This window comes from Protopterus annectens, chromosome 13.part0 (genome assembly GCF_019279795.1).
Source record: "Protopterus annectens isolate FY-2018-M chromosome 13.part0, PAN1.0, whole genome shotgun sequence".
In the NCBI taxonomy this organism is placed as follows: domain Eukaryota; kingdom Metazoa; phylum Chordata; order Ceratodontiformes; family Protopteridae; genus Protopterus; species Protopterus annectens.
In genome coordinates this window covers 1298313862-1298341098 of record NC_056747.1, presented here as the reverse complement: position 1 = coordinate 1298341098, position 27237 = coordinate 1298313862, and the positions used below count along the sequence as shown (strand labels likewise).

Below are 27237 nucleotides of genomic sequence, written 5' to 3'. Positions count from 1 at the left end.
TCTGGTCAGGGGAACCACTAAGACTCCTATTAAAGAAATAGCAAACCGCTACCTTTTCCATCTCAGCCATGCTGTCCTGAAATGTATCAATATGGTCAAGTAACTTAATCCAAAATGGGCATCTCATAGCATGAACTGATCCTGCCATAGTCAGACAGAAAGGGCAATAGACTATGTGGACATTGTACATAGGATTATTTAACTTACACTGAATATATTTCTGAAGCAAGAAAGAAAACCAATTAACTCCATACACAAATATGGATCATGAAAAAAGTAAGCAACAGCAAATTAATTATTTGTTTATTGTGAATTTGGAGGATGACTGTACCTTTACCTCTATCTTTTCATACATGCAAGTCTTTTATGTACTATTATTATTAAACTTTAAGTAAGCTTTAAAGACATATTTGTACTTGAATTTAGAAAATTTGCAATTTTAATACATTTTATACATAGTTATTAATGGCAACATTCGTAAGCATTATATCAAACATTGTGAAGTGATTTAGTGATTTTTCACTCTCTCTCTCTCTCTCTTTCACACACACACACACACACACACACACACACACACACTCATCTTCTAAATGTGGAAGAGTACCTCTCACAATGGGCAAAATGTGGAAGACATACTAATCACTTCAAACAGGAATCATATAGAATCAAAAGTGCAGCCAGGAGTAGTCTTTTTACTCAGGGGGTACATTTTACTTGACTATGTCATAGAAACAGTGTGCTTTCTGAAACATTTCCAGAACTTTCTAAACAAAGTGTGTCAGGTAACTCTGTACATCAGCTGAACTTGCTTAGGGCTCGGAATACTCTAAACAAAGTCTGTGATGCAGTTGTAAGGGGCAAAAGCTGAGAAGTGTGTATGTATTTGTTAAGTAATACTGGTTTATTAAAAAAAAATCAATAGCACATATGGGGCATCTTCTGAAGAAACGTGTACAGTTTTGAATGCACAGCATGCTGGAGAACATCAAAAGGAGATTCTGAGTACAAAGTGACATTTTTACTGAATTCAAATTTAAATAAGTATTAATCAGTGTAATTTACAAGGGTTATTTACTTAAAAATCTTAACAATTGATGTGTGTCGGACCCTTTTAACATGGAACGCTCTAACATAGAGTTTTTTTTTTCAATAATAATTCTTTATTATTTTTCAACTTGTTCTTACAAACATTTGAGGGAGAAAAGAAAAATAGGTAATTTCCAAACAGTGCTTCTAACAACAATTCTACATTATATGTGCACTATTTACATGAATGCTTCCATCGTTTAACAAAAAGCAATAAAGAAGAACATATCTTGTAGTAATTTAATTTCTGATCACATTTGATTTTATAGTATATATGTGCAGGGGTTTACCTGGGCTCGGTACATTAAGCCAGTATAATATTGAAAACCTAACATAGAGGTTTTAAGATTCAAAACATTCCCCATATCTACCTATCTGTCTGTATCCTGAACTCCTTGGATATTTTTAGCCAAGGTCCTGCTGTTTGACTTCTTTCTTTTCTTGGAATTTTATTCCGCTCATATTTTTGGCTAGCTTTCTTGTGTCCTTGTTTGCAATAGAATAAATCGTCCCATACTTAATTTGTTAATGGTTGCTCATAATAAACTGTGTTTGTCAATCCCTGATTGAGCTTTTTTTCGTTTTTAGATGGCATGTAATTCCTATGATTATGCCAGTACCAAGTATTTATAACTACCTCTGGTACGCTACGGCTGTCGGAAATTGCAAACTATGTTCAAAGAAATCTAAACATTGCCGCAACGAAATTCAATGTATGCTGGTTCTCAATAATCGTTTTTGAATATACTTTTTTAAATTAAATTTTCTAAGACCGCACATCCCACAGACACACGCAGTTTAAACCGACAGTTCATCAGTATAAATAACATAACATTAAAGCACCATCCTAACCAACGTGAGTTATGGACAAGTGACCCGAAAAGGACGGGTGTAGTTCAGCCACCACACCTGGCCAAGAAACAAATTAATCAAAAATATTGCATGTGAAAAAGTCAGTAGATGATTAAAAATAAGAACGAACTTGGTTAACACTGACAAACAGGAATGCATTTTTTCTGAGCCAGAATTAGATAATCAACAAACTTTTGTTGATTGTAGGAAGTTACTAGTCTCATTAAGATTTAGTTTCACATCACAGTTTCACCTTGGAGAGGCTCCGAGATCTGCTGTTATTTAAAATATAACTTCAACAGCATCCAAGACTCGACAAATATCATGTAAGTTCTGTGCAGAAAAACAGAGTGACCACAAATTCAACACAATACCCCAGTCTGACCAGTAACACGGGCAGGGAAGGGATGACAGATTTTGTATGCAAGGAAGCAGACTTTGTGTACAGCATTTATAATGAAGAGTGGATGTCAACTGTTACACTAAATGCAGCTGAATAAGATGAGATTGACAGGCAAAAGCCAACACCGGCGTGTATGTAAGAATTTGAACAGTACTTGTTTTTTTTTCTCTACCTGAAACATGTGCGGCTGACCAAGTCCCTTCCACACGCCACGCCATTCCTTTAGGAAGGCATAAACGCCAAATGGGCGTCATCTAATAACCAAAAAAAAAAAAAAAACAGATACACATATTCAATGTACACATAACATTTCAGAATAAACAAACAAGGGCTACGCAGTAGAACCTGTAAAAACAATTGTTACTCAACTGAAAATCCATAATATTCATGATCATCACACTACCTAAGTTTAGACATCTAGTATCATCAGAGATAAAAATTGGAATAAATAAAGACAGATTCCTGTTCCTGCGAGTCAAACTAAGCCCAACACCAAGAAACCACCTAAACCCGCGGCTGTTCTTGTTCACATTTGGGTCAAAGCCCAACTAAGGCAGTAAGAAAGGTCCCGGCGGCCATTTTGTATGACATCACGACCCTCCTTACCATAAAATGGTCGTCATAAAAAAATAGTTCCAGTGTGTAAAATAAAAGAAAAAACACAGTTAGTCTAGCACTTAGATGCACGGAATAATAATAATATGCTATGTTGAACTTAATCTGACAAAATGTATTTACCTCTAAATTGTGTAATTTCTATAATGGTAGTTTTAAATTAAAGGCAAATTAGAACAGGAAAAATAAATGCGAACAATTTACGGTTTTGAATGCATTTACTATTTTGCCATATCTACGTATGTATTTGTTTTTATTCTAGCCATTACTTAATTCTTGAAATTGATTGCTGTCTGTACCGATCAAAGTTGCGTTGTTTCCTCTCTTTAAAATATATATTATTTATCACAAAAAGTTACATTTACACCTGATTGGAGTCCTAGCCATCAGTGATGACAAGGGTACATAAAAGCAGATTGTTCATTTTCTTACAGTTCGATTGTGCAGTTTACTGCCTTGCGTGGCCGTGGGATACGTTTTAATAAGGACAGTTGTGCTTAAAATCGTTTGTGCTAAGTTTTATAAAGGGAGCAACACACCCATGGCAACAATAACAAAACACAACCTTCCGAAGAACTAATATGCAAGTGTTCTTGTGTAGCTTCAGTACGACTGCTGTAAGGAATTATTGAGGCCAGTTTTTTTACCTCTTTAGCACCATTTACAGAAAAGAAAAACAGAGCTTTGGAAGAATGCAAGCTGTACCCCCAATAAATTGTAACCTAGTAACTCACAAGCGGTGGGAAAGTAGAAGTATACACACTCCTGAACATGTACACTTGGTTTGTAGCAATAACGTGGTGAAGGAAGAAGCAACACTTTTGTCTGTCCAGTTGCTATTTGCTTTCTGTCACTCCGAAGGTGTTTACAACAACTGGGGTAAAAGCAGGGCCTGCCATCAGCACAACTGCCTGGCAATCTATCTTGTTGCTGTGCAGAAGCTGGGACGGTTTTATTTATATACAGCAGATGGTAATACAGTAAAATGGACCACAAAGTACTTGTTACCAAGAGACACACATAGGTTATGGTCAGCATAATAAACACGCTGAAAATCTCTGGTGATACGTAAATACAACCTACACATCATTTCCAAAATATTTGCCTAGCAATTTTTAAAGTTCTACCTCTAAATCAAAAATCAAATGAGTTGTATAGCATTTACAGTGGCAATTAAATGACATTATTATTTGAGTATCCGAAGGCCAATCCTTGCACAGCGGAAACAGTATCAACATTTATGCAGCCCAAAACTAAGCGATGTTGAAAAAAATACGTTTAAGACCATGCTTTATGGTTCAACTGCCTTAACATCGGGCAGACTTGCATGCTTGACCCAGGTTCAATATCTTTTGGGATATAAAAGTGCATTCAAATAAAATATCCGAAACAGACATCTGAAATAATCTTGTGAAAAAGTGAAATACTTCTTTGTAAATTAAACGAAGCTTCTGTTTGGAAATACTATGTATAAAGTATAGATTAACGATTAAAACTTAGGATACTATTTGAATAAATTAATCTGTACACGAGATGTGCTATTACGCACCAGCAGCAGTTATTATTTTTAGGAATTAAGGAGGCTTGATTCTGTCTACAAATCAGTGCAATTCTAATTGGTAAAATGTGCTAAACACCCAGTTGAAATGTGAGATACAGACAGTTGGCACTCCTCAGAACACAATCTGATCACAATATATTGTGACTCAACAAGGGCAGAGACTTCTGTGAACCAACAACCATCAGCTACGCCAATAACTCCCTACTGCACAATACAAAACGCAACAGCACAACACAATATTTGCTTTGTTCTTAATTGCTTTTCTTGGTACTTAAAGGCTCTAGTTTACGATTTTGACACATAATCAAGCTGACGTTAGCATAGGCAGTATCGACTGAAGAACAATAAATAAATATTTGCAAATGTTAATAAATTGAACTGTACGCCAGTAAAAAAAGACAAACTTTTGACTAACATAAAATTGAACTCTGTTATACAGTATAAAATAATGTCCAGTACTTTACATCAGGCCTTCTTAAAATAACAGTAACATTGACTACAATGAAAGGCAGACAATTTACCTTTTACATCATATAATTGTGCTGTATGAGGCTCTGCGCCATAAGACGTTATCAGCGGAAGATAAAACATTTATTTAACTGCAGATAGCATATACAATGTGTTTTATGATTGTGTAAATGACCACACTAAGTCGAGGAGAGAGGTTGTATTGTGCGCTCGACACCTTGGCTGATGGTGACTTTTCTTCACCACTTTTGGGAGCAGTTTGAGCAGAACTGCCAGACTCATTGCCCAGACCTAAACACCACTACAATCCACAACATTATGGACACGAATTCCACATACTCAAAATTATCCTGAAAACGAAGCGGTCATTTGTCCAACTCGGTTCTCACGGGTCAGTTTTTTTAACTTCATTCTTCGATTCTGAAACCATATTTTGACCTGTCTGTCCGTAAGGTTGACGCTCCTACTAATTTCTAAACGGCGTTCTCTTGTCAAATACATATTAAAAAGGAATTCTTTTTCCAGTTCCAGTGTCTGGTATTTGGTGTAGGGACTTCGTTTTTTCCTTCCAGCTTTCGCTGTCAGCCAGTTGCTTGTTACCTGTTCATCCTTTGTATCCCCTGCCATACAAAGAAAAACACATTTATTTTACTATCACCAAATAGCACACACACACACACACACACACACACACACACACACACACACACACACACACACACACACACACACACGGGTTTGGGGCAATAAAATAAGTTATTATCGTTTCCTCTGCAACATTTTTTTCATGCAGTGTCTTCCAATTGTTCTACAGTATGCTTACTGATATATTTAAAATGGGATTTTAGCTATAAAGGAGCCGATAATCCTTTTACTTTTTGTGGTTCATAAACAGTCTTACTCCAGCCGCTTTGATCAGTTTCCTGCTCTCGGGGCTTCCTCATGGACATCTGAACACCCATAACCTGCATAGGGGGTCCACATTGTTCGAATTGTTAAATTTAGTGTTTTACGCAGTGTTAAACCATACTAGTGTTTACACTGGGCGCTTCTGTTTCGGTGCAGTTGTTTATTTACTTCTGGACTTATTCATTCCCAAGTAGAAATAAATAAGTGCCTGCATATTAACAAATTAAAATGTTTTTAATTATGAGCGCCGATGATATTTTTGAAAAAAAAAAAAAAAACACAGGGTTAGAAAAAGATTCATAAAAATCAGATGACAATATGCACTGGATTCTAATTGTTTATGTTGTTTTTGTCAATTTAATACAAAACATCTAGAAGATAATTGTTAGATTACTACTCAAACGTATTTTGTAAGGTCAATAATCTATGTTTTGTATTTACTTGCAATGCAGATGGTCACGGCCACAAACAATTGTACAGTACTTTTTACTGTATAATGCAAATAACAAGAAAGTCACCCTGCATGCACGTACAGTCCAGGACCTAGGGAACCCCCTGCAAAGCAGCTTTTCTGTCTGTTTTAGCGAAACTTATTTGCTTAACTGGACTTTTGCTTTGACTGGAAGATGATGTTGCTGGAATAATTTCTAGTTTGCACTCTGTTTTACTGTTTTATGCGCGTATGTCGCTTATATTGGTTTTATGAACACAATATTATTATTATTGTTTTTGTTATTGAAACAATATATCATTTTATATTATTATTACATTATTTATTCCTAAAAAGTCTGTAAACTTCAAAATATCAGTACTAACCTAAACGTGCACGGTTTATGCGAGTAAAACCCGGTAAACAACTGTAAACAAGTATAAATTATACGGCTATTCTTGTTGTAAAGTATCCTCCTAAAGTATTTGTCAAAACCGAAATTATAACAATAACCACTAGTGTTATAAATGCTATTATGTTATTATCGTTGTTTATTGATTGCACGGTTTAGGCTGGAATACTTGATAAATTTTAATCATTGTTTTCGGGTTATTCAAATTAAAGCTGCAGTCTGTTTTCATGGTGGCTGCTTATTAAGTTAAAAAACGAAACTTTTGGCTACTGTTTGCCTTTTCTTCTCTCGGATCGATATGCGTTAGAGTTGCAACATTTTGAATACACGAAACTTGTCGTAGTGCCTATTAGAGGACTGAACCTTTTGAATTTATTAACACTTTATTTAATTGGTATAAATGTCCTTCGTTTTGGCTTTTTAATGTTTTAATGTATAACATAACATGAAAGAGATTCCTCATGTGAAGTAACATTATATTTAATTTCTTTTAAGTCTTCATAAAGCATGCATCATCTTGTACACGGCCGGTGTTCTCTTGTAATGAAAAATGTTTTTAATACTAATACCTTATTGAGATTTCCAAACGACAATAAACAAAGCTGGACACACAGATCCTAGGCAGAAACTATAGATTTGATTAAAAGAGGCCAACGAATAGAAATACCTGCTGTAGTAATTCATAGCTTGAGGTGGCCGTTTTCATATAAACTTGCTACTATATTCTAAATCAGAAGCCACCATTGCCACTGAAAAGGGGTATTATGATGATGATGACACTTGGCACCCCCCCCCCCCATATTGTCACTCATGGACTTCTGGATTAAAGTAGGCTCTGCAGTCTGCGGCATGCAATCATAGACTCAATGTTCTGCTACGGGACTTGGGACTTCAGAATGCCGAGGAACCGCACGCGCGCGCACACACGCACGCACGCACGCACACAATCAGGACATGATGATGGTTCAAGAATATATCTGATCAGGTGGAATACAAAGACTAACACTGTGAAGTAATATAGGGCAACGAGGAAGTGCTGTGGGGCGGGTGTCATTGATTTACTAGAAGTCAAGATAAAAGACGCTGGCGAAGGCAGGCTGAGGTGTTTCGGGTAGGTGGAGGCTAGTGAAGGGGGAGGAGATATATGAAATTAGTAGAGGTGTTGTTTTGTAAAGGATTGCAGGTCATGACTGAAAATATGTTGAAGAGTTGATTTTTGCAGGCGAAGGGGTGGAAGCACTGGAAGGACGTATTAGACAATTTGGGAGGTGCATGATCTTCATACCGGTCAATTGCCTGTTATTTTTAGGGATGTCCCTTATTTGGCTTGAGATTTTGCTCTGCCTTACTAGAAACAATAAAACATAACAGGTTTATTAAATCAAAGGTAAATAAATAATCTTCAAAAGCAGAGCTGACTTTGGCCAAACAATGGGAGGATTACTTGGACTTTGTGGGCAAATTAGTAGAATACTGACATACTGGCTGAAGGTTAGAAGACCTGACAGGGCTTTATTCTCAGCCTTAAACAATTAGGCAATTCACTTTAGTGACCCCAGTTACCTCAGTTATCTAAAATCCTTTCCTCTCTTTATGTACCACTTGGTACACTTAATCTGCCAAGTTGCAAGAGAAATATAGCATTAGTGTGGGTTTTCTTAGGGACCTCTCCTTTTGTCACTATGGATTCTGGATTATTTAGATGAATTCTACCTCTTGACAACATTATATCCAGTTGGAGTCTGCAGGGTAACAATGCCCCCAAGTAGAATTGGGCTACTAAATGACTTTTACTAGCCAACTTCACAACCAGTGAGAGGTCCCCTTATCAGCAATTATACCACTGTGTTTCAAAAGTTAATCATCTGCCAACTATTTATCCAAAACTGGCCTGGAGAAACATCTACTCCAAACTTGTATGGATTCATAGAGAAGTACTCAACTAGCCCTTGTGTTCCATTTTACGTTTTGGCAGTTTTCCTCAAAGGTGAGACTCAAACCCTGTACCCTGTATCTGTGAAGTAAACACCTTAACTATTATGCCAACCACCTCCCTCATCCTGTCTTTTTGTTAAATTCATACACAGAACTTTCATCTAAGATATTAGCAGCCACAATAACACAAGTCTTCTCACAGACCATCTCCACAGCACAGGCCAGCCTCCTAAAACGAAGAAGATCAGGTGACATTTGGTGACATCTGCATTCTGTGATCCATTATGTCCAGTGTGCTTTTCAACTGGCATAGCCCTGCTGTTGGATATTAAAGGGGTACTCTGTGGTGCTATTGCTTATTCTTGTGGTTGAAACATGGCAGTTTTAGCACAGGTTTGAGACATGGCTCTGCGGTATTTAGAGTTCCACTTTAGCCATTAAAGATTAAATTAGGCTTTGAGATCCTTGCTTGCAACTATGAGGGGCACCAATCGGAGGTACCCTCTCTTCATTTCCTGTTTATGTTTGCATTGAACTCTTACCTCTCCACCTACAAGACTTTCAGAAATGCCACAAAGTAATCTCTGATACCTCCTTAAGCATGTAGATGCTGGTTCATAGTAGTCTGAGATCTCAAGTAAGATTTTGTTGGGCAGCATTTGATGAAGTTTGTGTCATACAATTAATTAAAAAAGCATTTATCCTCAGACATAAGTCCATTCCACTGGAGGGAACATTTAAGTTTGGGCAGTTGACAGTAATCAGAAATGGCCGATACTAATCAGAAATAGCCGAGCTTTCTAACAGACATAATATGCATGAGTTTCTCTGGGTTACTTAATTATTTTTATGTATTATTTATTTATTTATTTGACATTTGATTATCAGGAAAGTTCAATTGGGCATAAATACCATTTTCAGCAGAGGCCTGGGGAGAAAAGTTCCATAAGACTTAATACAAATTGTACCTATATGATCTTGGAAACATACAAGCAGTAAAACAAGTTACAATTAATTATACAAATGTGATTAACAGAAGAAGAAAAAAAAGCACAATTGCATCACAGACAGGCAAAAGGCATACATATGTATATATAATTAAGGGTATCTGAATATCATTTAGAAGTAAGAAGTAATAAGGTACACAGAAACACAAACTTGATATTAAGAAGAATATTACTGGCAATGAAAGGTAAAAAAAAAGTGGAAGAGAAGAGGGTAAAAAGATTTAAAGATGATGATACAGAAGGAAATAAAAGAAAAATGAGTGTAGGAACTAACAGCAGTAAGAGGTAGGTGTACAGTGGATTGTAAGGATGAAGGAAAATGCAAATGAAAGAAACTGGGAGTCTCTCTCGCTCTCTCTTTCGGTTTTTCCTGGTTAGGGGTCGCCACAGCGGATCACCTTGTCTGCTCATGATCGGCAGTGGAGTTTTACGGTGTCGAGTTGCCAGCCCGGCGCCCAACCTTCCACGGAAGGCACACACATGCATGCACTCACGCCTAGGGCCAATTTTAGCATGTCCAGTCCAGTTGCAGCATGTCTTTGGGGATGTGGGAGGAAACCGGAGCTGGAAGAATATGTATGAGAAAGAATATGGGGGGGGGGGTAAATGGGTTAGTTTATTCTGGAGAAAGGCAAATTTGGGGCCTGAAATTGAAAAGGTATTTTTTTATGGTATACTTACAATTACTGAGCCCTAGATGTCCAAATAATACTCCTGTATGCATTATATGGCAAATTAAACCTGCCCTTTTCATTGAGTGGTGCCACCCTTAATGTGATGGCTGGGTCACTGATACTGCATTTCTTTATCCTCAGAAGTATTGAATTTGGTAGTTTGGTTGCAACTAGACTATTTTATGAACATTTTATGGGAAAGAAAGTGACTTAGAGTTAATAAGGTTAAATCATACTCAAGGATGAGACAGATTAAGTGGGAAGTTTTGAACCTGTAATGTACATTTTAGCAGCCAACATTTCCCTCTTGTTAACAAATGTAGCATCATCTACACTTACTTGGCTTGTAAGTCTGTTATATAAATATAAAACAAAAGCTGCTACAGAAATTTACAGAAATGCTTAGATTCAGAAAACAAAGGAATTGACTAATTTGTAAGGATTTTCTCTTTCTGTTTCTTCTGTTCATAGGATCACAGGTTCATAGGAGGTTACTAGGTTAACTGCCATAGAGTCCTTACAATCCAAGCCATATTTATCCTGACTAGCCCCAATTGACTGTGGTTAGGTGAGTGAAGTTAGCAGAGGTAAGGGTCTATGGTAGTTAATACTAACTTCCTTTGTCCAAGAGGGACATGAGTACCATCGCAGGAGTGAATTTGCAGTCACCATCCATTGATCTAGGTTGCATTTGAAGAGGGTCGGTATGGGGCTTTGTTTCATTTGAACTGGAAGCTTGTTCCAACACAGCGGCAGTCTCTGGGAGAGGTATTTATCTCTCCAGTTTGACCTGTTCTTGTCAGAGGCTACGTTAAGAGCAGTGGAGCAAGTGACCCTCCAGTAGTGTGATTTACAAATGTGTAGCATTTCCATTAGGGCCAGGTCAGAGACTGCCCTGTAGGCCAGGCACAGGTCACCCCTTAGCAACCTGTAGGAGACAGAATACAGTGACAGGGCTTTCAGCCTTTCTGTGTAAGACTTGTTTTGTGTACCCTGTAATTTCTTGATGAGAAACCTCTGTGGTCTCTCTGATTGTTGCAGGTATCTGATGAGGTACATGCAAAAGGGAGCATTGTACTCAATTACTGGTCTAATTAGGGATGACTATAAAGGAATTGTAACACCCTTAGATCTAGATGTGAGGCCTGTTGAAAGTGTGCTCCCTGTAAAGCACTGCGAGATGTTTGGGGTAAATTTGTTCCACTGGGAAAATTGATTCCTTTGACTCTATAGTTAAATAAGTGGACCCCTCACAAATGCTTTCCACCTTTCTTAAGGACATTTTGGATGATAACGACATCTCAGCTCCTTTTTTACCCTTTGTGAGTATTTCCTCCAGCAGGCATTATCATGCTGGGATACATAACTCTTTCCAGGGATTTCAATTAGGATTCACTTTAGATAAAGCAATATCATAAGACTTCACTTAGTTTCTTTTTTGGATATGAAAGTTGCATAAAGACATCCTGGAAGCCTCTCCTAGAGTGAATCAAAGCTCAGTATCTAGCTGGAGTCAGGAGCTCTGAGTGGAGGAGGGTAGAGCTGTTTACTAGCCAATGGAAAGAGACTTACAAGTCATTTAAATTGGTCAGTGATTGTGGTGCACTTAAAGCAATTTTCGAACATATTATCTGATGCTTAAACTACACACCAGCATAATTAAAGAAACTAATTCATGGCAATTCCTCATTGTACTGGAGATATGGATCTCCTAAAGCTAATCATTTTTATGTGTATTTCAACATTATGGCTTTTAAGCCTGTTACATGCATAACAAGTCGGGTTATTCCGTCCCTCTTCTCCTCAACTTCTATTATTTAGTTGCCCAATGCTTCCTGTCAGTACCCCTGAAATCATAGGATTAGAGGAACTACAAGGTGATTGAGTCACAAGACCATTTATACCTTGCCAATACTCACCTTAATGATGCCCCCCCTTTTAAGAAAGGCATAGTAGGTCCATCCCAGAGCAATTAATGGGTACCCATCCATATCATCCAGACTTAAATCGAAAGATGCTAAGGTATCACATTGTTAAGTTTGCGGGGAAGTTTGTTCCAAAAGTTGGGTGGGCACACAGTAATAAATTTATCACTCCAGCACTTTTTTTTGCTTGTGGACCTTTGAGTCCCATGCATCTTCCAAAGATGATGGGAGTGCATAATGGCATGGGATACAAGGCATAGATCACCATGCAAACATTTATAAGAAGAAGAATTAAGGGATAGCACTTTAAGTCTTTATTGGTAGTGCAGGGACTTTAGGGTAGCAATCTTCTTGGTTAGGAACATATGGGCCTTCCCATGTACTCCAGTCACTTTATTTGATGGTCACATACCCAAATATCTGTTTTAAGAAGCTGGAAACACCATGCTGTGGAAGGGGGCTCTGAAATAAATCAGGAAATCTATTATATACAATCTGTAGGCAGAACACAGTCTTCCTAACAGTTTGGCTGTAAGTATTTGTTTTAAAATTAAAGAATGATGGTCTGTGAAAGGCAAAACCCAGCCTGTAAATAAAACTTCTATTATCACCTACTTTGAACACTGCCATAACCTCCTGTTTGGTATCTACTTCACTGAAGTCCAGGCCAACACGAAGGGACTCTGGCTGACAAAGTTCAAAGACAATTGCAAGTTGGGAGCTATTATTAACTCCTCAAGTGATGTTGACATCCTACAGAATGGTCTCACTGAGACCAACGACTGGTGTCAGAACCATGGCCTTAAGCTCAATGCCAAAAATTGTGTCGTCGTCCCCTTTGGCAAAAAAATGGTTCCCATGAATTACCACATTGATGGTAGTCCACTGAACACAGAAAGCATTATAAGAGATCTGGGAACACAGGTTGACAGCAACCTCTCTTTTGATCACCACACTGCCACTGTGGTCAGAAAGTCCTTCTATGTAGCCCATCTCATTACTAAGGGTTTTGCATCCAGGAAGAAAGAGGTCATTGTCTCCCTCTACTCTTCCCTCATTAGGCCAGTCATGAAGTACAATGCCCCATTTGGTGTGTATCTCACTAGACACCTGCAACAACAGCCCACAAAAGTACCTCACAAGGAGGATCCTAGGCCTTAAACACTTGTCCTATATGGACAGACTCAAAAAACTCCAACTATTCTCTGTCTCATATTCCCTACTTAGAGGCGATCTCTGCTTGACTTACAAAGCCATGTCTGACCCATCTCTGTTAGAAATGCTACATCTAAAGAAATTCTTCCATACCACATGCTCCAGATACCTCAACCTCAGCACCACAATTAACAGAACATGCTGGAAGGACAGGTTCATAACCCAGAGACTGCCCATGCTATGGAACAGACTTCCCATACATGTCAAGCAGAGCACCTCGCTGACCCTCTTCAAGAGAAATCTTGATGAGTAGATGGGAAACAGAAAATTCACCCCAGGGGTAACTCCAGTGGCTCTCCTCGATAGAGGCACTGGGAACTAAGGTCAGGTGGCACTATGTCAGGGTAATCCTATGGCTAGGCTTGTAAACGCCCCAGGGCCATTACCCTAGTACACACCTATGAACTTATGAACCTATGAATATGAGTGTCTTAGGCTGGTCTTGAAATTAGTTTTCCCTTTTCCTTGCCAAACTAGGGTTTAGAGAAGAAACAATTTGTGTTCATACCCAAGTTGACTTGTTTGTAAAATAGTCATGAATTCTTGAAATCTATTTTTAATTAGTTCATAGTTGTTTCACTAGTTTATTTTCACTTGTTAAATTACACTTTTAGTATTAAGAATACAAGCTTCATAGACTACTATTGTACTGTGTTGTACTTATTTGTTTATCATTGTCTTAGTATTTGTTGCTTGCTGATTGAAATGAACATTTGATTAATGGATGTACACAGCAAAATTTCAAATGAATACCTGATTAACAGATGTATGTTGCAATAAATAATAATAATAAAAAATAAAACAATAATATATATATATATATATATATATATATATATATATATATATATATATATATATTTTTTTTTTTTTTTTAAGAAAATGTCATGGATTACAGTTGACTGGCCTCCTCCATGCATGGTCAAGTTTTACTAGCCCACATTAATGTCAAATAGTCAAACTGGAGCAGTCTTATAATACATTCACAAAGATTTCAAATAACCACACAAACCAAGTATGTCCCTGTCTGCCATTTTGATCCCTTAACTAGTTTCAGATAACTCACCTGATGACCTGCACTTAGTTTAAGAATGTGTACAAAATCCTCTACCCCCCCCCCCCAACCGGCCTTCGACTAACCAGTTATTAAACTGTTATGCATCCCACAGAGTACTGCAATTACTGGGCCAACACCAAGTATTCACTCAAAAATCCAAAAACCATAATGGTGACTGTATATACGCTGTGAACATTGCTAAACTCTGGAACTCACTCTCAGGAAAAAATGGAGTAATTGCATCCATTCTACAAAAATTTCAGTGGGAATACTCCTATCATGAAATGCGGAATGTTCTACAGATGTGTGCAGTTCTCCAAGCTTTCACTGAACATTCCCATTTTCCAGCCATATTTACCCCTACACATGATGCACCTATTTTTGGAGGTATGCCCCTATTTTCAGGTTTTATTTGCCATTTCACAAAATCTTTTGAATCCTACCTTATCACAGGTAATTTTTGAAGCTATCTAGCATGCAGAAATCCTTATTACATGACCAGCATACAAGTGGCACCAATAATCTAAATGAAGATAGTACACATCTTACACCTCTCCTTTATTCAGAAGCAAAAATAAATTACCTTGTGTGGTAGAATTTCACAATTCACATCATTAAAGTCTGCATATTTTACACTGTCTGCTTGATAACATTCTTATATTTTTCCATCACACAAGTTTCTGACTAGTAGCTCACATTCTTACTTTAAATGGAAAGTGTTACTTACTCTTTAGCATTCAATTTTATACTTATATGTTTAGATTTGTGGCTGTAAGTACTTGCTTTTTATAGGCCTATGTACCTATTTTCACCTTCTCCAGTTGGACAAGTATGGATGTGTGTGTGAGCCTACCATGTTATATGAACCATGTAGTCTACATTAATAATGACATATACCTTAATAACAAGATGGCGTCTTCTGCGTGGAGACATGCGTGAATGGGCGTACCTTTGTTGAAGGTTGTGCGTCAGGTCAGGCCTGGCAAGCCGGTACGTAAAAATCAACTGCAAATCATTAGCGGACCGGAGTTCCGCTGTGGCGACCCCTAACCGGGAAATGCTGAAAGACACAAACAAACAAACCTTAATAACAAGATGGCATGTTTTGTTTTGCATTTTCATGGATTCTTGATCTGTTGGTCCATTTGGCCTGTTCAAGTGTGCAGTTGATTATAGCAGTGATGTCCGTGGTGTCCTTGTTGAATTTTTGCTTTGTTTTTGGGAACAATGAACACATGGAAGTTTGGGCCTTCAGTTGGGGTTCAGCGAGTTGGGCTGGAGGCGGAATGCGGGAAGCAGAGGCCATAACCTTTGTTTGCCAGGTGTGATTTAAAGGGACCAGATTTGTTTTCATTGGGTCTGTGGAAACCAGACTGGATTTGGGATGCTGCTGATGGTATCGGAGATAGAACTGGTGACAGTAATGGTATGGATAAAAGTTAATTTAACTGGTTGTGGCTGTTTGGCCTTGCAGGTAGCAGTGGTTGTGAGGGTCTGCGGTGAGGTCATAAAGAAAGACTGGGACTTGGATGCTGCTGGTGATGGAGTGCGAGATGGCAGCAGTGTAGAGGAGTGAGTGCTGTAGTCCATGAAATTGTGCTTGGTTTTGAAGCTTCTGTACCTTCTGTGCCTTCGGTTGTTTCATTGACTGTTACTGTATATGTGTATTTTTGTTTCTGTGTTGCTGTATTTCTGTTTGTGCATGAGCGTGGAGAAAAGAAATGTTGTTCTGCTGTATACTTGTGTATGGGTTGAATGACAATAAAGTTACTTTTTGCCTTTGACTTTGAGATACCTTCATGTTAAATTGTACATTTTTACTGATAATGCCAGCTAACTGCCTACATAAGTACATACACTGTGGTTCATTTCTCCCTGGGCCTCCACAGAAATAAGAGCTTGGCCATGCCACACTTTTTGGTAATGAAATGCAAATCAAATTAATCCAATAAATAAATCCAGCCCTTGAAGTTATAAACTTCTTCTTCATCAGGCATCGAGTGTCAAGTTGTGTTCTCTTATTTATTTAACTTTCTAATTCAATAGAACCAATATTTAAAAACTGGCCCTAATTTGAGTCCTTTAGCCCCTGATTCTAGAAATCAAAGATTGAGACCAAACGGGGTCCTAACTGTGAAAGGTGGGTAGAGGATGGTCTTTACATGATTTTTTTTGTCACAAAGAGAGGGAAAGGAGACATCAGAAGAGTGAGAATTGGGTGTGATAGTAGGATTTTAATGTGACTTTGAAAGAGGATTGTACCTAAAGGTTGTCAGGGAAGAACAGCACAAGACAGTGAGGCCACATTCATTTATTTATTTTATTTGTTATTTTTTTTTATTTAATTAAGGGAGGGAATGGAGCATGAAATGTGGCTGTATGGCAGAGGGTTAAAAAGGGGAAGAAGGAGTTAGAGTTTTTCAAAGTATGTGGCTGAGTAGGGTCGTAGGGGAAGGTGGACGGATATTTAGGAAGAAAGGGGTTGGGAGACTGGATTGTATATAACTGACTGGGACAGATACTTTTGATAATGCTCCACTGAGATTGAAGCTTGAGGCCAGGGGGTCAAATGGGAAAACTGATACATGGAATGCAAAGCAGGAAGTGGTGGGAAAGAATGTAGCTGTTGAGGAGACTAGTGGAGTAGCCTTGTGCTGTCAAGGAGATAGAGAAAAGCAGTCTGGGAATGAACAGGTGGGATGGGTTAAAAGCAGAGATGAAGAGTGGTGACAGATGCAAACACAAAGAACAAGAAGCAGGAGGCAGAAATAAGGGGTAAGAATAGGGTTTAAGGAGGAGGATCATAAGGGAGCATAGTTATGTATGAAGGATGGTTGAAGAAGATGAAACATCAACGTGTCTTTTCAGAGCAATCAATGTTGCACACTAGTGTGGTGATGACAAAGAGAATGAATTTCTGGCATGGGCAGTGTGGTGAGGTCTGGAGATAAGGTGCACTGAAATTGACATAGGAAATGTGGGGGAATATTACTGGGAACCTGAAGGAGAGGGTCAGATGATGGGAATATATAAGGGAGGTGGCTCAGTTTTATTATGAATTTATAGGATTATGATGCCAAGGGTGGAGGATGGGGTGAGAGTTTCTAGAAAGGTAAAATTCTAAGTGATGAAGAAGACAAACAGAGGTTTTACAAAGGACACCTGAAGTGGAATGGTGGCTAGAGCAGACAAACTTAGGAATTTTCTTTACAAGACAGTAAAAGCAGTTGGTTAGTGACAGGAAGCAGGAAGATTGGAACTGAAAGGGAGGAAAAGGGATGTTGGCAGCATCAGTGACAGAGACCATACACGTTTTGCTGCTGAAGGGTGATGGAGAACCCTCTACATCAAAATAATTTCTAGTTGATCTCTTTACTCAGTAGAATGAAGCCAACATGTTGGTGAAACTGGATCTAAGATGTGCAAGGTGCTGCAATTTGGGACAAAATGGGGGTATGGATGCTATTACTTGATATCCAAGGGGTTCATATGAGATGGAGGCTTATTTTCAGCATTGAGAGACTGGGGCTGGTAGATAGCTTTCATGATAGGTTAAGGATCTGCACTAGAAAGCAGGGATTTATTGATTTTAATTTAAGAAGGGTAAAGGTAATGGAGATATAAGGTACAATGCTTTCTGTCACCATTGTTTTTTTTATTACTGATGGGGGGTTTGACTAAGGGGATAAGGTATTTGGGGGAAAGAAATGGAGGATTAGAAAAGGAACATCATTTCATCTTTTCACTGATGATTGTATGATAGCAGCTGATGAACTGAAGGCTGTGGTACTAGTGCTTTACAGCTTTATAGGTGTTTATTAGGCTAATGACCACAAGGGCCTTTGTAAGCCTAGCCATGCATCCTAAATCTCTGGCAAGTTCTGATACCCTTAATATATCTAAGCAGGGATGTGGGAGATTAAACTTTTACAAGCAGGGGCCTGGGAGATGAACCATTTACAGGTTTTAGAAGACTTTGAACACTTTGAGGATTAATCAGGACATGGGTGTAATAAACACAAAACAATGATGGTTAGGGTAGAAATAAGAATAGCACGGTGCTGAAGTATAAGTGAGAGTAATGTGTGAAGTATTTGAGGGTTACAGGTAAGGGAGACTTAAAGGAAATGGAAAACAATTATAATGTGAAGGTAGAGATGCTAAAAAGGATCTGAATAACTGGGTAGGAAAAGAGAGTACATCCTGAAGAAGTACATGACTGTTGTAGATACAAACTGAAAAAAGGAATATTTCATTATGTCCTCAACTTCTACACAAACTTCCATTAGCGCATTTGCTATTTACTACCAGTTTAATTATTTTCCAACCCTGAATGGTGTGGGGCATGAAGCCACAATCTTATATTCTTGGAAAGCTACTTCTTGCACAGAATGCAATGTGAGGGCAAAGCTAATGAGATTAGAGGGCCATAGTCCATGTTGTCAAATCACAGACCCATTCTTGTAGAATACAAGTATTGACAGATACAGTCAAGTTTGAGTATTCTCAGTAATAAAGTCTGTGGTGTTAGTTTGCAGTGACTCTTTTATATTTGTTTCTTATTTATGTACTGCACTATCTGTAAAATGTTTTTGCAGAAGGGTAAATAGTTATGATAATATAGCCCTTTTACCAAGTGATATTTTGTGAGTTTCAAGCCTTTCCTCCCTTGTACCTTCCTTCCCTGAGTTATCTGGAGTGTTATATTTCCTGACTTGCAAAGCTTAGTTAATTAGTGAAGTTGTTCTCAGTAGTTATCATGTTAATTGACCTTCAGGTTACAAAAGGATCAATAGGACTGTGGTCTTAAGGAAGGGGAAAAGTGCAGCTTCATATGACAGTACATAGACAAAAAGCTGTACGTTTTAAGCCTTGGTGATGCTATGACCTTAGTGGATGTGAAGTAACAAAAAAGAGCTACAAATATTTTACTGTGTGTACTTTCTTTAGGAAAAAACAAGTACAGAAATTAAGTAATGCAAAAAAAAGGGAGACAAATTCTTAAATGAAGTTCTTTGAGACCTGATTCAGCTATAACATGGTGTACAGTTTAAATGCTGACTAGAATACAATACAATGAAGGGGAATGAACTTCTAAGATACGTTTGATTATTTTAGTATGTGAGTATATTGGAATCGTTCTCTAGTAAGGAAAATACAATCTTGGGAAAGGAAATGTTTAGGGTATCATCCCCCTTAAGAAACTCGTTCACTTACACCATTGTTTTCATCATGTGCTTCCAGTCTCAAGACTCCCTTGTTTTCCACTGTCTGCTTGTTACACCCTAATTAGTTATCTTTTTGATATTACTAGGAGGAATCAGGCAGAGCCAAATGGCGTTCAGTCATTTCTGGGTTGCACTAGGGTGAGTAGGCACTGCCCCAGAATGAAACAACATGTTGACAGAAGAGCACCTGTTTTCAAGAGGTAACTTAGCTATCAAAATGATCAAACTCCAACTTTAGGTGTGCCATATACCTCCATGGCCTTGAATGTAGTCCTATTTATGAAACAAATACCAGATCAGCACAATATCTTATGTCCAACACTTTTATGGGCTTACCAAGGAGACCTGGCTTGATGAGAACTTTGGACTCAAACTTGCAATGCCCATTTCTCTTAGTAGCCATGTTACTGAGAGCCACAGGTAAGGCAACATTCGCACAGGGACTGACATTGCTTTTAAAACACAGCTTGAACTGACAAAGGTTAATTGAAAATGTGCCGTTTTTTGAATATGTCCTTACTGCAAGACTAAATTACAAATTTCCCTTGGTATAAACTTCAACCAGTATTTCTTTTTTCACATCATGTATGATCAAGACAAAACATCCTGGATGGTTTAAAGCCTAGATCTGTGACATAGTTATCAAAATCACCATAGAGCTCTCCTGTAGTATGGTGGGCCTAGACTTCACTCAGGTTGTTTGATGCCATCCGCTGGACTTGGTCTGCCACCTTGGTCTGATTACCTTGAGCCTTGTAGTAATGCATACATTATGGGCGAAGCATATACTGGTTCACTTCAGTTTGTGACTCTCACCAGGTTTGTCACCTGACACTGAGCTTAGACCTTTACAAAGATCTGGGAAACACCCCTGGTACAACTTGAACAACTTTAGTGGACCAGGTCCCACTGGACATCAATGTCACCATTCAGATATAGTGGTAGCAGTGGTGGTATAAAATAAAAGTCTCACCAGAGTTTAGGATCATGTTATCCCAGAATACGTACATCCCGTGTCCTTTTGAAATCCCAAGCCATGACTTTATCAAAAACGTCAAAAGCTGCACAGGCAGAGAAACAGATTGAAACGAGGAAGAGGAAAATCGTATCTGAACGAGGACAATCTTATGCAGGAGGACCGCTCTATAGGCTACCGCTGAGAAATATCATATAAGAAGACAGCGCTCTTGTCTCGTGAGATTCCCACAGCTGAAAATCACTCATCTGTGTTTTTTAAATCATTGACAGGCTGTGCAGCTAAGGATATCTGTCTGCTCATATTGTCTTTTTGTCCTCAGGTTTTGAGGAAGCTGCATGATTATTTTGCTGATAAAACTGCCAAGCTCATCATTCCTTTCAGGACTCATCTCCCATCATTCCTTTCAGGACTCATCTCCCATCATTCCTTTCAGGACTCATCTCCCAGCATTCCTTTCAGGACTCATCTAGCACAGGATAGTACTTCATTTATGGAGTGCCCTGAGTTTTGTTGGGCTCTTGTAATAAGTTTAACAAAGTTGTGGAGATTGTTTTTGTACCATATTCAGTTCTCTGAAGTTTGCACCCTGGCCCAATAAAGCTTATTAAATCTTGTCTTACTTCATCAAGTCAACTGATGTTCACAACAAATGTTTCTATTATTTTATCATCTAGTTTTAAAGAGGCCTTAATTACCCTGTTGAAAAAAGTCTTTTTATACCCATCCAATCTGGTTTCCTCCAGATTACCCTTTTTATAATCATGATTACTGAGTTGAATACGTATAATTTCACTCATTTCTTTAATGCTCACATTTCTGAGACCCCTATCTATCTGCTTATAAATCTTAACATGGTACTTAAGATGTCCTTGTTGGAGTGATTAATGACCACTTTATGGTGACAGATCGAAGGTGATCTTCATTCTACCCTCTCCTTGACCTCTGAGCCACCTTTCACACCACAGATAATAAGTTCACTATCAGTAACTGTGGCAGCCGTGGACATACTCAATAGTACACTTAGGTGGTATGGCTCTTAACTCTTAAATCACTCTCAGGGCATATGATGTCCACTGTTAAATAATCCATGGGTGACTTACTTTCTTGTACAGTACTGTAGTGCTCAATCCTTGCACCTTTATTATTCACAGTGTACATGCTACCCTTAAAACTGTTATAAAAGTTAGATGCATATCATCGCTATGACAACAATACTCAGTTATACATCTTTGTTTTCAGGAACTTGTGTGCCTGACTTATCCTCCTAAAAGAATGAGGGGTTGAGTTTAATCTAAGTGTCTTTCATCCAAGTTTGTATCATATCCTCATGAAGGCTGAGGCATTACTTGTGTGCGCGGCTATATGCTGAGTCTTGACTTCTCTCTTTTCTTGTCTCTGGGAATGATACGTGACATTTTGCTGACAATGAACAAATAAGTGCTAGTTGTTGCTAAAGCATTCCGTCATCCTGTAAAGGCTACACCCCAGACTACGCATCGAGTTCCACCTCAGACTACGCCTCGGTGATATGTGCACTATTTCTCCATGTTGATTACTGCAGTGCTCTTTACCGTGGACTTAATGATGGTGGCCTTGTCCTCCTCCTGACAGTACTGAGGATGCAGATTTCCACACCTGGGACCTCACGGATGCTTCTAGAACAAGCCATATTAACCTTGTGTTGCTGTATCTGCACTGGTTAACCATTGTAGAGAGATCACTCTTTAAATTTTTACTTCTAACTTACTGTACGATGTATGATCTGGGATACACTCATTTTCTTTCACTCCTGTCTGATATAATCATCAAACAAGTCTTATTATCAAGTGATGGACTGGCTGTTAGTCATAACCAGGACTCAGCTAAAGACATCCAATAGATGGTCATTTACCTGCTCCTTGCTTTTCGTATAGAATTAGCTGTCTTCCCTGATTTAGGTGTGTAAGAGCAAGGTCTCATTTCAGAGGTCCAATAAATTCCAGTTAGTCCAAAAAGTCTGAGAACACACTACTCTAAGCTACTACTATATTAACTTCAGAGTCTGCTTTTTTTTTCTTAAACAGTTTTGACCTAGACCTTGCTGTGGCTTTACTTACCATATATGCATTTTCTTATTGTTCAGTTTTTGGATTAAGTACACTCAAATAATCATTAAAGACTGAAAATTCAGAGAAGGAAAATTAGAATTTAGGGCAGATTGGAAGTTGGCAGGAAGACGAGAAAGTATTTTGAGTTTTCATTAAATGAAGAAGGAATCTGCACAAGAGAGTATGATCTTTTGCAGGATATGTAACTGCAGGACAAAGTGAGACAGTGTGTGTGGAACATGAGGAGCCAAAGACAGAAAGGTGAAATAGCCTGACTAAATGGAGTGGCAAAAGTAAGGCAGTGGGGGATTGTACAGGTTCTTGACTAAAGTACCAAATGGAACACCAGCATGGAGTACCAGGGGATAATTGTGATGGCAGGACAGACAGATGGAGACTGTGCACATGCTCCGGAGGTGCAAGTGGGTTAAAGTGATGAGGAGTATTTGAATGGATGGAGTCGTTTAAGATGAAGCTGAAAGATCTGTGGGAATGTTTCTCGGTCATTTTTGAGACTGGGAATACTGGCATTATAAGAAGGGTGCTGCACATACCTCTCAAGTGTACCTCATTATGAGGAACATACCTCATTTTGGGTCTTAAAACATTCATGTTCCTCGAAGTTCCTCAAAGTTCCACATTGAGTCTGTCACACATTCTGTGTTAGGAATTTTTTAAAGGGAAATCCATGGTAAATAGAAATTAATCATATTAATTCATTAAAGGATCTTCTTTATAAGTAAAACCAGCATACTTTAACCATCCTATGACCTTCCTAGTTGAAGTTGTTAGTAAGCCATTAGTATGTGTTCCACATTTTGCCCATTTGTTCCATATTATGAAGGCGAGTGTTCCCCATTTTGGAGATTGAAGGTTGAGAGCTATGGTGCTGCAGGATTGAGTTTGTCAGTCTAGGAAAGAAAAAAAAAAAACGTTATTTGTATGAAGTGGAAGATGAATGTGAAGATGAAGGTAGATGGGAGACAGGGTGGGCACGCACGCATAAAACAAACGCAGAAAAATATTTCTTACCGGCAGCATTTATAGCCTAACACAGTTTCTCTCATGTTTGCTGTTCCAAAAGCCTACTCTATAACAACTGATTTTTTTTTCATTAAAATATGTTACACGACTTCAAATACAGGAAACACTTCCACTTTGATGACACATGTCAGGACTTGTTCTGGAGACTAGAATGCATGCATTCCTAGACAGGATTTGAAAACACCAGGGTACTGGGGGTCCCCGATTATCAAATCTTAAAACTGAATACATAAATGACATAAACCGCTAAACTATCCTAACATGGCATTTTATGATTTTACAATCAGTAAAAGAAAATCAATTATGCAATCTCAACACACAAAGTAAGTTGAGTTTTTGCCAGTCATCTGTAACAAATAACACAATCTTAGCAGAGAATGAAGTCTAGATTTAATGAGAACAATGTTACTGTCACGAATAAGGACGTTTACTACATTCGTCTGAGCAGTAATCTTTCCATGGTGTTTGGAGATGTTTAAAATCTGCTACACCCGAAGTCTGACGCAAAAAGTTCGATTCTCTGCGACTTAAAGGTGTCTTGAGGTATTTGTTTTGTACATTTTATGTAGAACAGTTATGAAAAATGACAACATAAATAACGATTACTGTTCTAATTTCTACAGAGAAATTTTAGCTCTGCCAGCAGAAGTCATGTAGTTCTGTCTATTATGTAAATAGCTGAAGCAAACTGTGCATTCTACCCACATATTTTTTAAGATAGAAATGCACACATAATTAAGATAAACAGATAAATAAACTAATACTACTAGTATTGCTATGTAAAACACTAGTAGTACTACTATTACTAATAGTACTACTACTAATAAAACGTATTATTAATTATTACTATTATTATTATTATTATAAGCTTTAACACAGACTTGACTCAGTCTAAGGTAACTGGTCCATTGATGTTTTGCTTTGCTTGGGATATTCAAACTAGGCTAAAAGGAAGATACTCAAGAAAGACAAAATACATTTGTAAACTGGGGTTGTTGCGCTTCTTCTCTCAGAAATGTTGCTGTAAACTGCAGAACTGCATCCATACCTAACCTATATCTATGTATACATATATATATATATATATATATATATATATATTTAGAGAGAGAGAGAGAGGGGGGGGGCTTTTTGTGTGTATGCCCATCTGTCCACATGCCTAGCTGCTATAATTATGACACACACGTGCATATTACATTAAAACATTTGAGTATATATCACACTTGGAACAGTTTAATGTGAAACGTACCTAATATTTATCATATACCCATTTTATTGTGTTATTTGTATAATGCAGTAGAAACTGTTTAATGTGAAGCATAATATTTTATATGTACTTGTTTATTACTTATACGTTGGGAATGTATATTTAAAAAACGGAAACCTAATTCCTGAAGTAGTAAAACATACATTTGTTGTCAGATTTAACATTGCATAATAATGACAACAGCTTAGGATACACACACGCAAAGCTATTTTATTTTTTAATGTACTACTAAAATCCGCTTTATAACTATTGTCTCCTGTTTTACTTTCGGAGATTAACATCATATTCTGTCAGGTGAAAATGCCTGGACATTTTGTACCTTTTTGGATTACTCGGAAAACATGGTGAACATCCAGATCTTAACATTATATTGCATTTTTAATTCAAAATGCTTTTCGTCCATGTACTTAGGCTGAATAGCAGCTAAAAGCTTAAAACAAGTTTAATAAAAATTCAGACACAAAGAAACGATAAAAGAGTGCATATGCTACAGAAGAGAAATGTAAGGGATATTATTTGACTTAAAGTCGGCTTACATGTCGAATGAATACGTATATTGAACTGACTAAAGTTTGTTTCATTTCAGTGGAATGTGTAGACTTTAAATGTAATACAACATTTTATTAAAAAACTACAATACAAAAAATAGAATGCCGTTAAACTGAAATTTAAAGAATTTAGTTTTGTTTGCCTAGGAAATCATTGTTTGGTTCAGACAGTTCTTTTTTCCCCAAAAATCCATTGATTTAATGAATCCAGAAGGACGGGTGATTAAAATAACCAGATTCAAGTAAATGGCTACCTATTCTGTGTTTCAGCACATTATATTTGACACACTGGATGCAGGTTTACATTTTAAGGCCCTGCAAGTCTATGGAGTTTATTGTCACAATCAGAACTCCTTTACCAGACTTATGACTTTAAAGTGGTGTTTTATTTCTAGTTTTATTAGACGCTGACATTAAAACATTAGCGTAGGACATTTTGTTTTTACATTTGCATCGTACAGTAATTCTATTTATAGATAACATGTCTCATGCAAGGATGGAAATATCGCTACAGACAGCCTATTCTTGTTTGGAATGGTTGCAACAGCTCCCTACCCCCACAACAAAGTAAACTTCCTGAAAAATCTTCCAAAACTCCTGAAGATTGCAGCAATTCTGCTTTTTTACGATGGGCTAGTGCGCTGTAAAATAATTTTGGGAGGTAGACTCCTTTGAGCTTAAGACACCCCCTGGTGTAAACAGCCCGGTTATAGTGGCCCTGTCTCCGCTCAAAGCAGGTTGTTTTCCTGTGCTGATTTCCTCGGTTGTTGTTTGCATTCCTTTGATTTTAAAGGCTTTTAGTACCCACCTTGTACTCCTTTGTTTGAAGATGCTTTGTCATCTACAGGAAACTGTAAACTTGATGTTTTCGGATGAATAACTGTTTTTTCTTCATGATTCCCTTCCTCTAACATGCAAACCGATTCCCTTATGACAGTGAGCCTGCAGTCTCCTTTACCTGTTTCAGGACATGTGAGGGAGCAGACAGAGTCCAGAGAACTACCAGACCTGTGAGTAAAAACTGGACTGATTGTAGACAGCTGGTTACATTCAAAAGGTTTGCTGGCTGTTGGTGAGTAAGACTCATCTGGAAGAAAATATTCCTGGATATGTCCAGTCCCGGTGGTCGTCGTGCAGGCGGTGTCTGACACCAGCCTTGGGAAGGAGGGGACGTCTGCATGAGGTTTTGCACAATTTGCTGAATCGAAGAGTAAACAAAAACTTTCATCTTTATTGCTAGATGAATATGAACACGTGTTTATCTGCTCTGAGAGACTAGGTCGTGTTTGATCCACCCACTCGACCATGTCCGGGTAGAACTGGTGTGGAAGCACCCTCATCTCTTGATCTTTGTTCATTTCGCCTTATTAATTTGTGAAATCGCAACCCTCCAATGCCACACCTGGACCACTGGCAATAGTTTCCACAAGTGGTTCTTGAATAATTCCACTTAACAACGAGCGGAGTAATAGTATGCAAGGGAGGTGATCTGTCAGAACAAGACATTGCTACTGAAACATATTTTGGGTGAAGGA

At 38.1% G+C, this 27237-nt stretch overlaps 1 protein-coding gene across 1 annotated transcript; it reads right to left on the bottom strand.

The window, feature by feature from the left end:
- Positions 1 to 5104: 5104 nt before the first annotated feature.
- Positions 5105 to 27237, bottom strand: LOC122788259 (homeobox protein Hox-A10-like). Its single transcript, XM_044055320.1, has 2 exons — positions 26511 to 27237; positions 5105 to 5605 (listed from the first exon to the last, which is right to left on the bottom strand). The coding sequence occupies exons 1-2, from the start codon at positions 27058 to 27060 to the stop codon at positions 5331 to 5333; spliced, it is 825 nt and encodes a 274-aa protein (XP_043911255.1). The 5' UTR covers positions 27061 to 27237; the 3' UTR covers positions 5105 to 5330.

What these genes read in the sequence shown, in the direction of transcription:
- LOC122788259 (XM_044055320.1), bottom strand. Translation starts at nt 27,060, where the DNA reads ATGAACAAAGATCAAGAGATGAGGGTGCTTCCACACCAGTTCTACCCG. An exon ending in TTCAAACAAAGGAGTACAAG is followed by an intron (nt 5,606 to 26,510) that starts GTGGGTACTAAA and finishes TTTGTATGGCAG; the next exon opens with GGGATACAAAGGATGAACAG.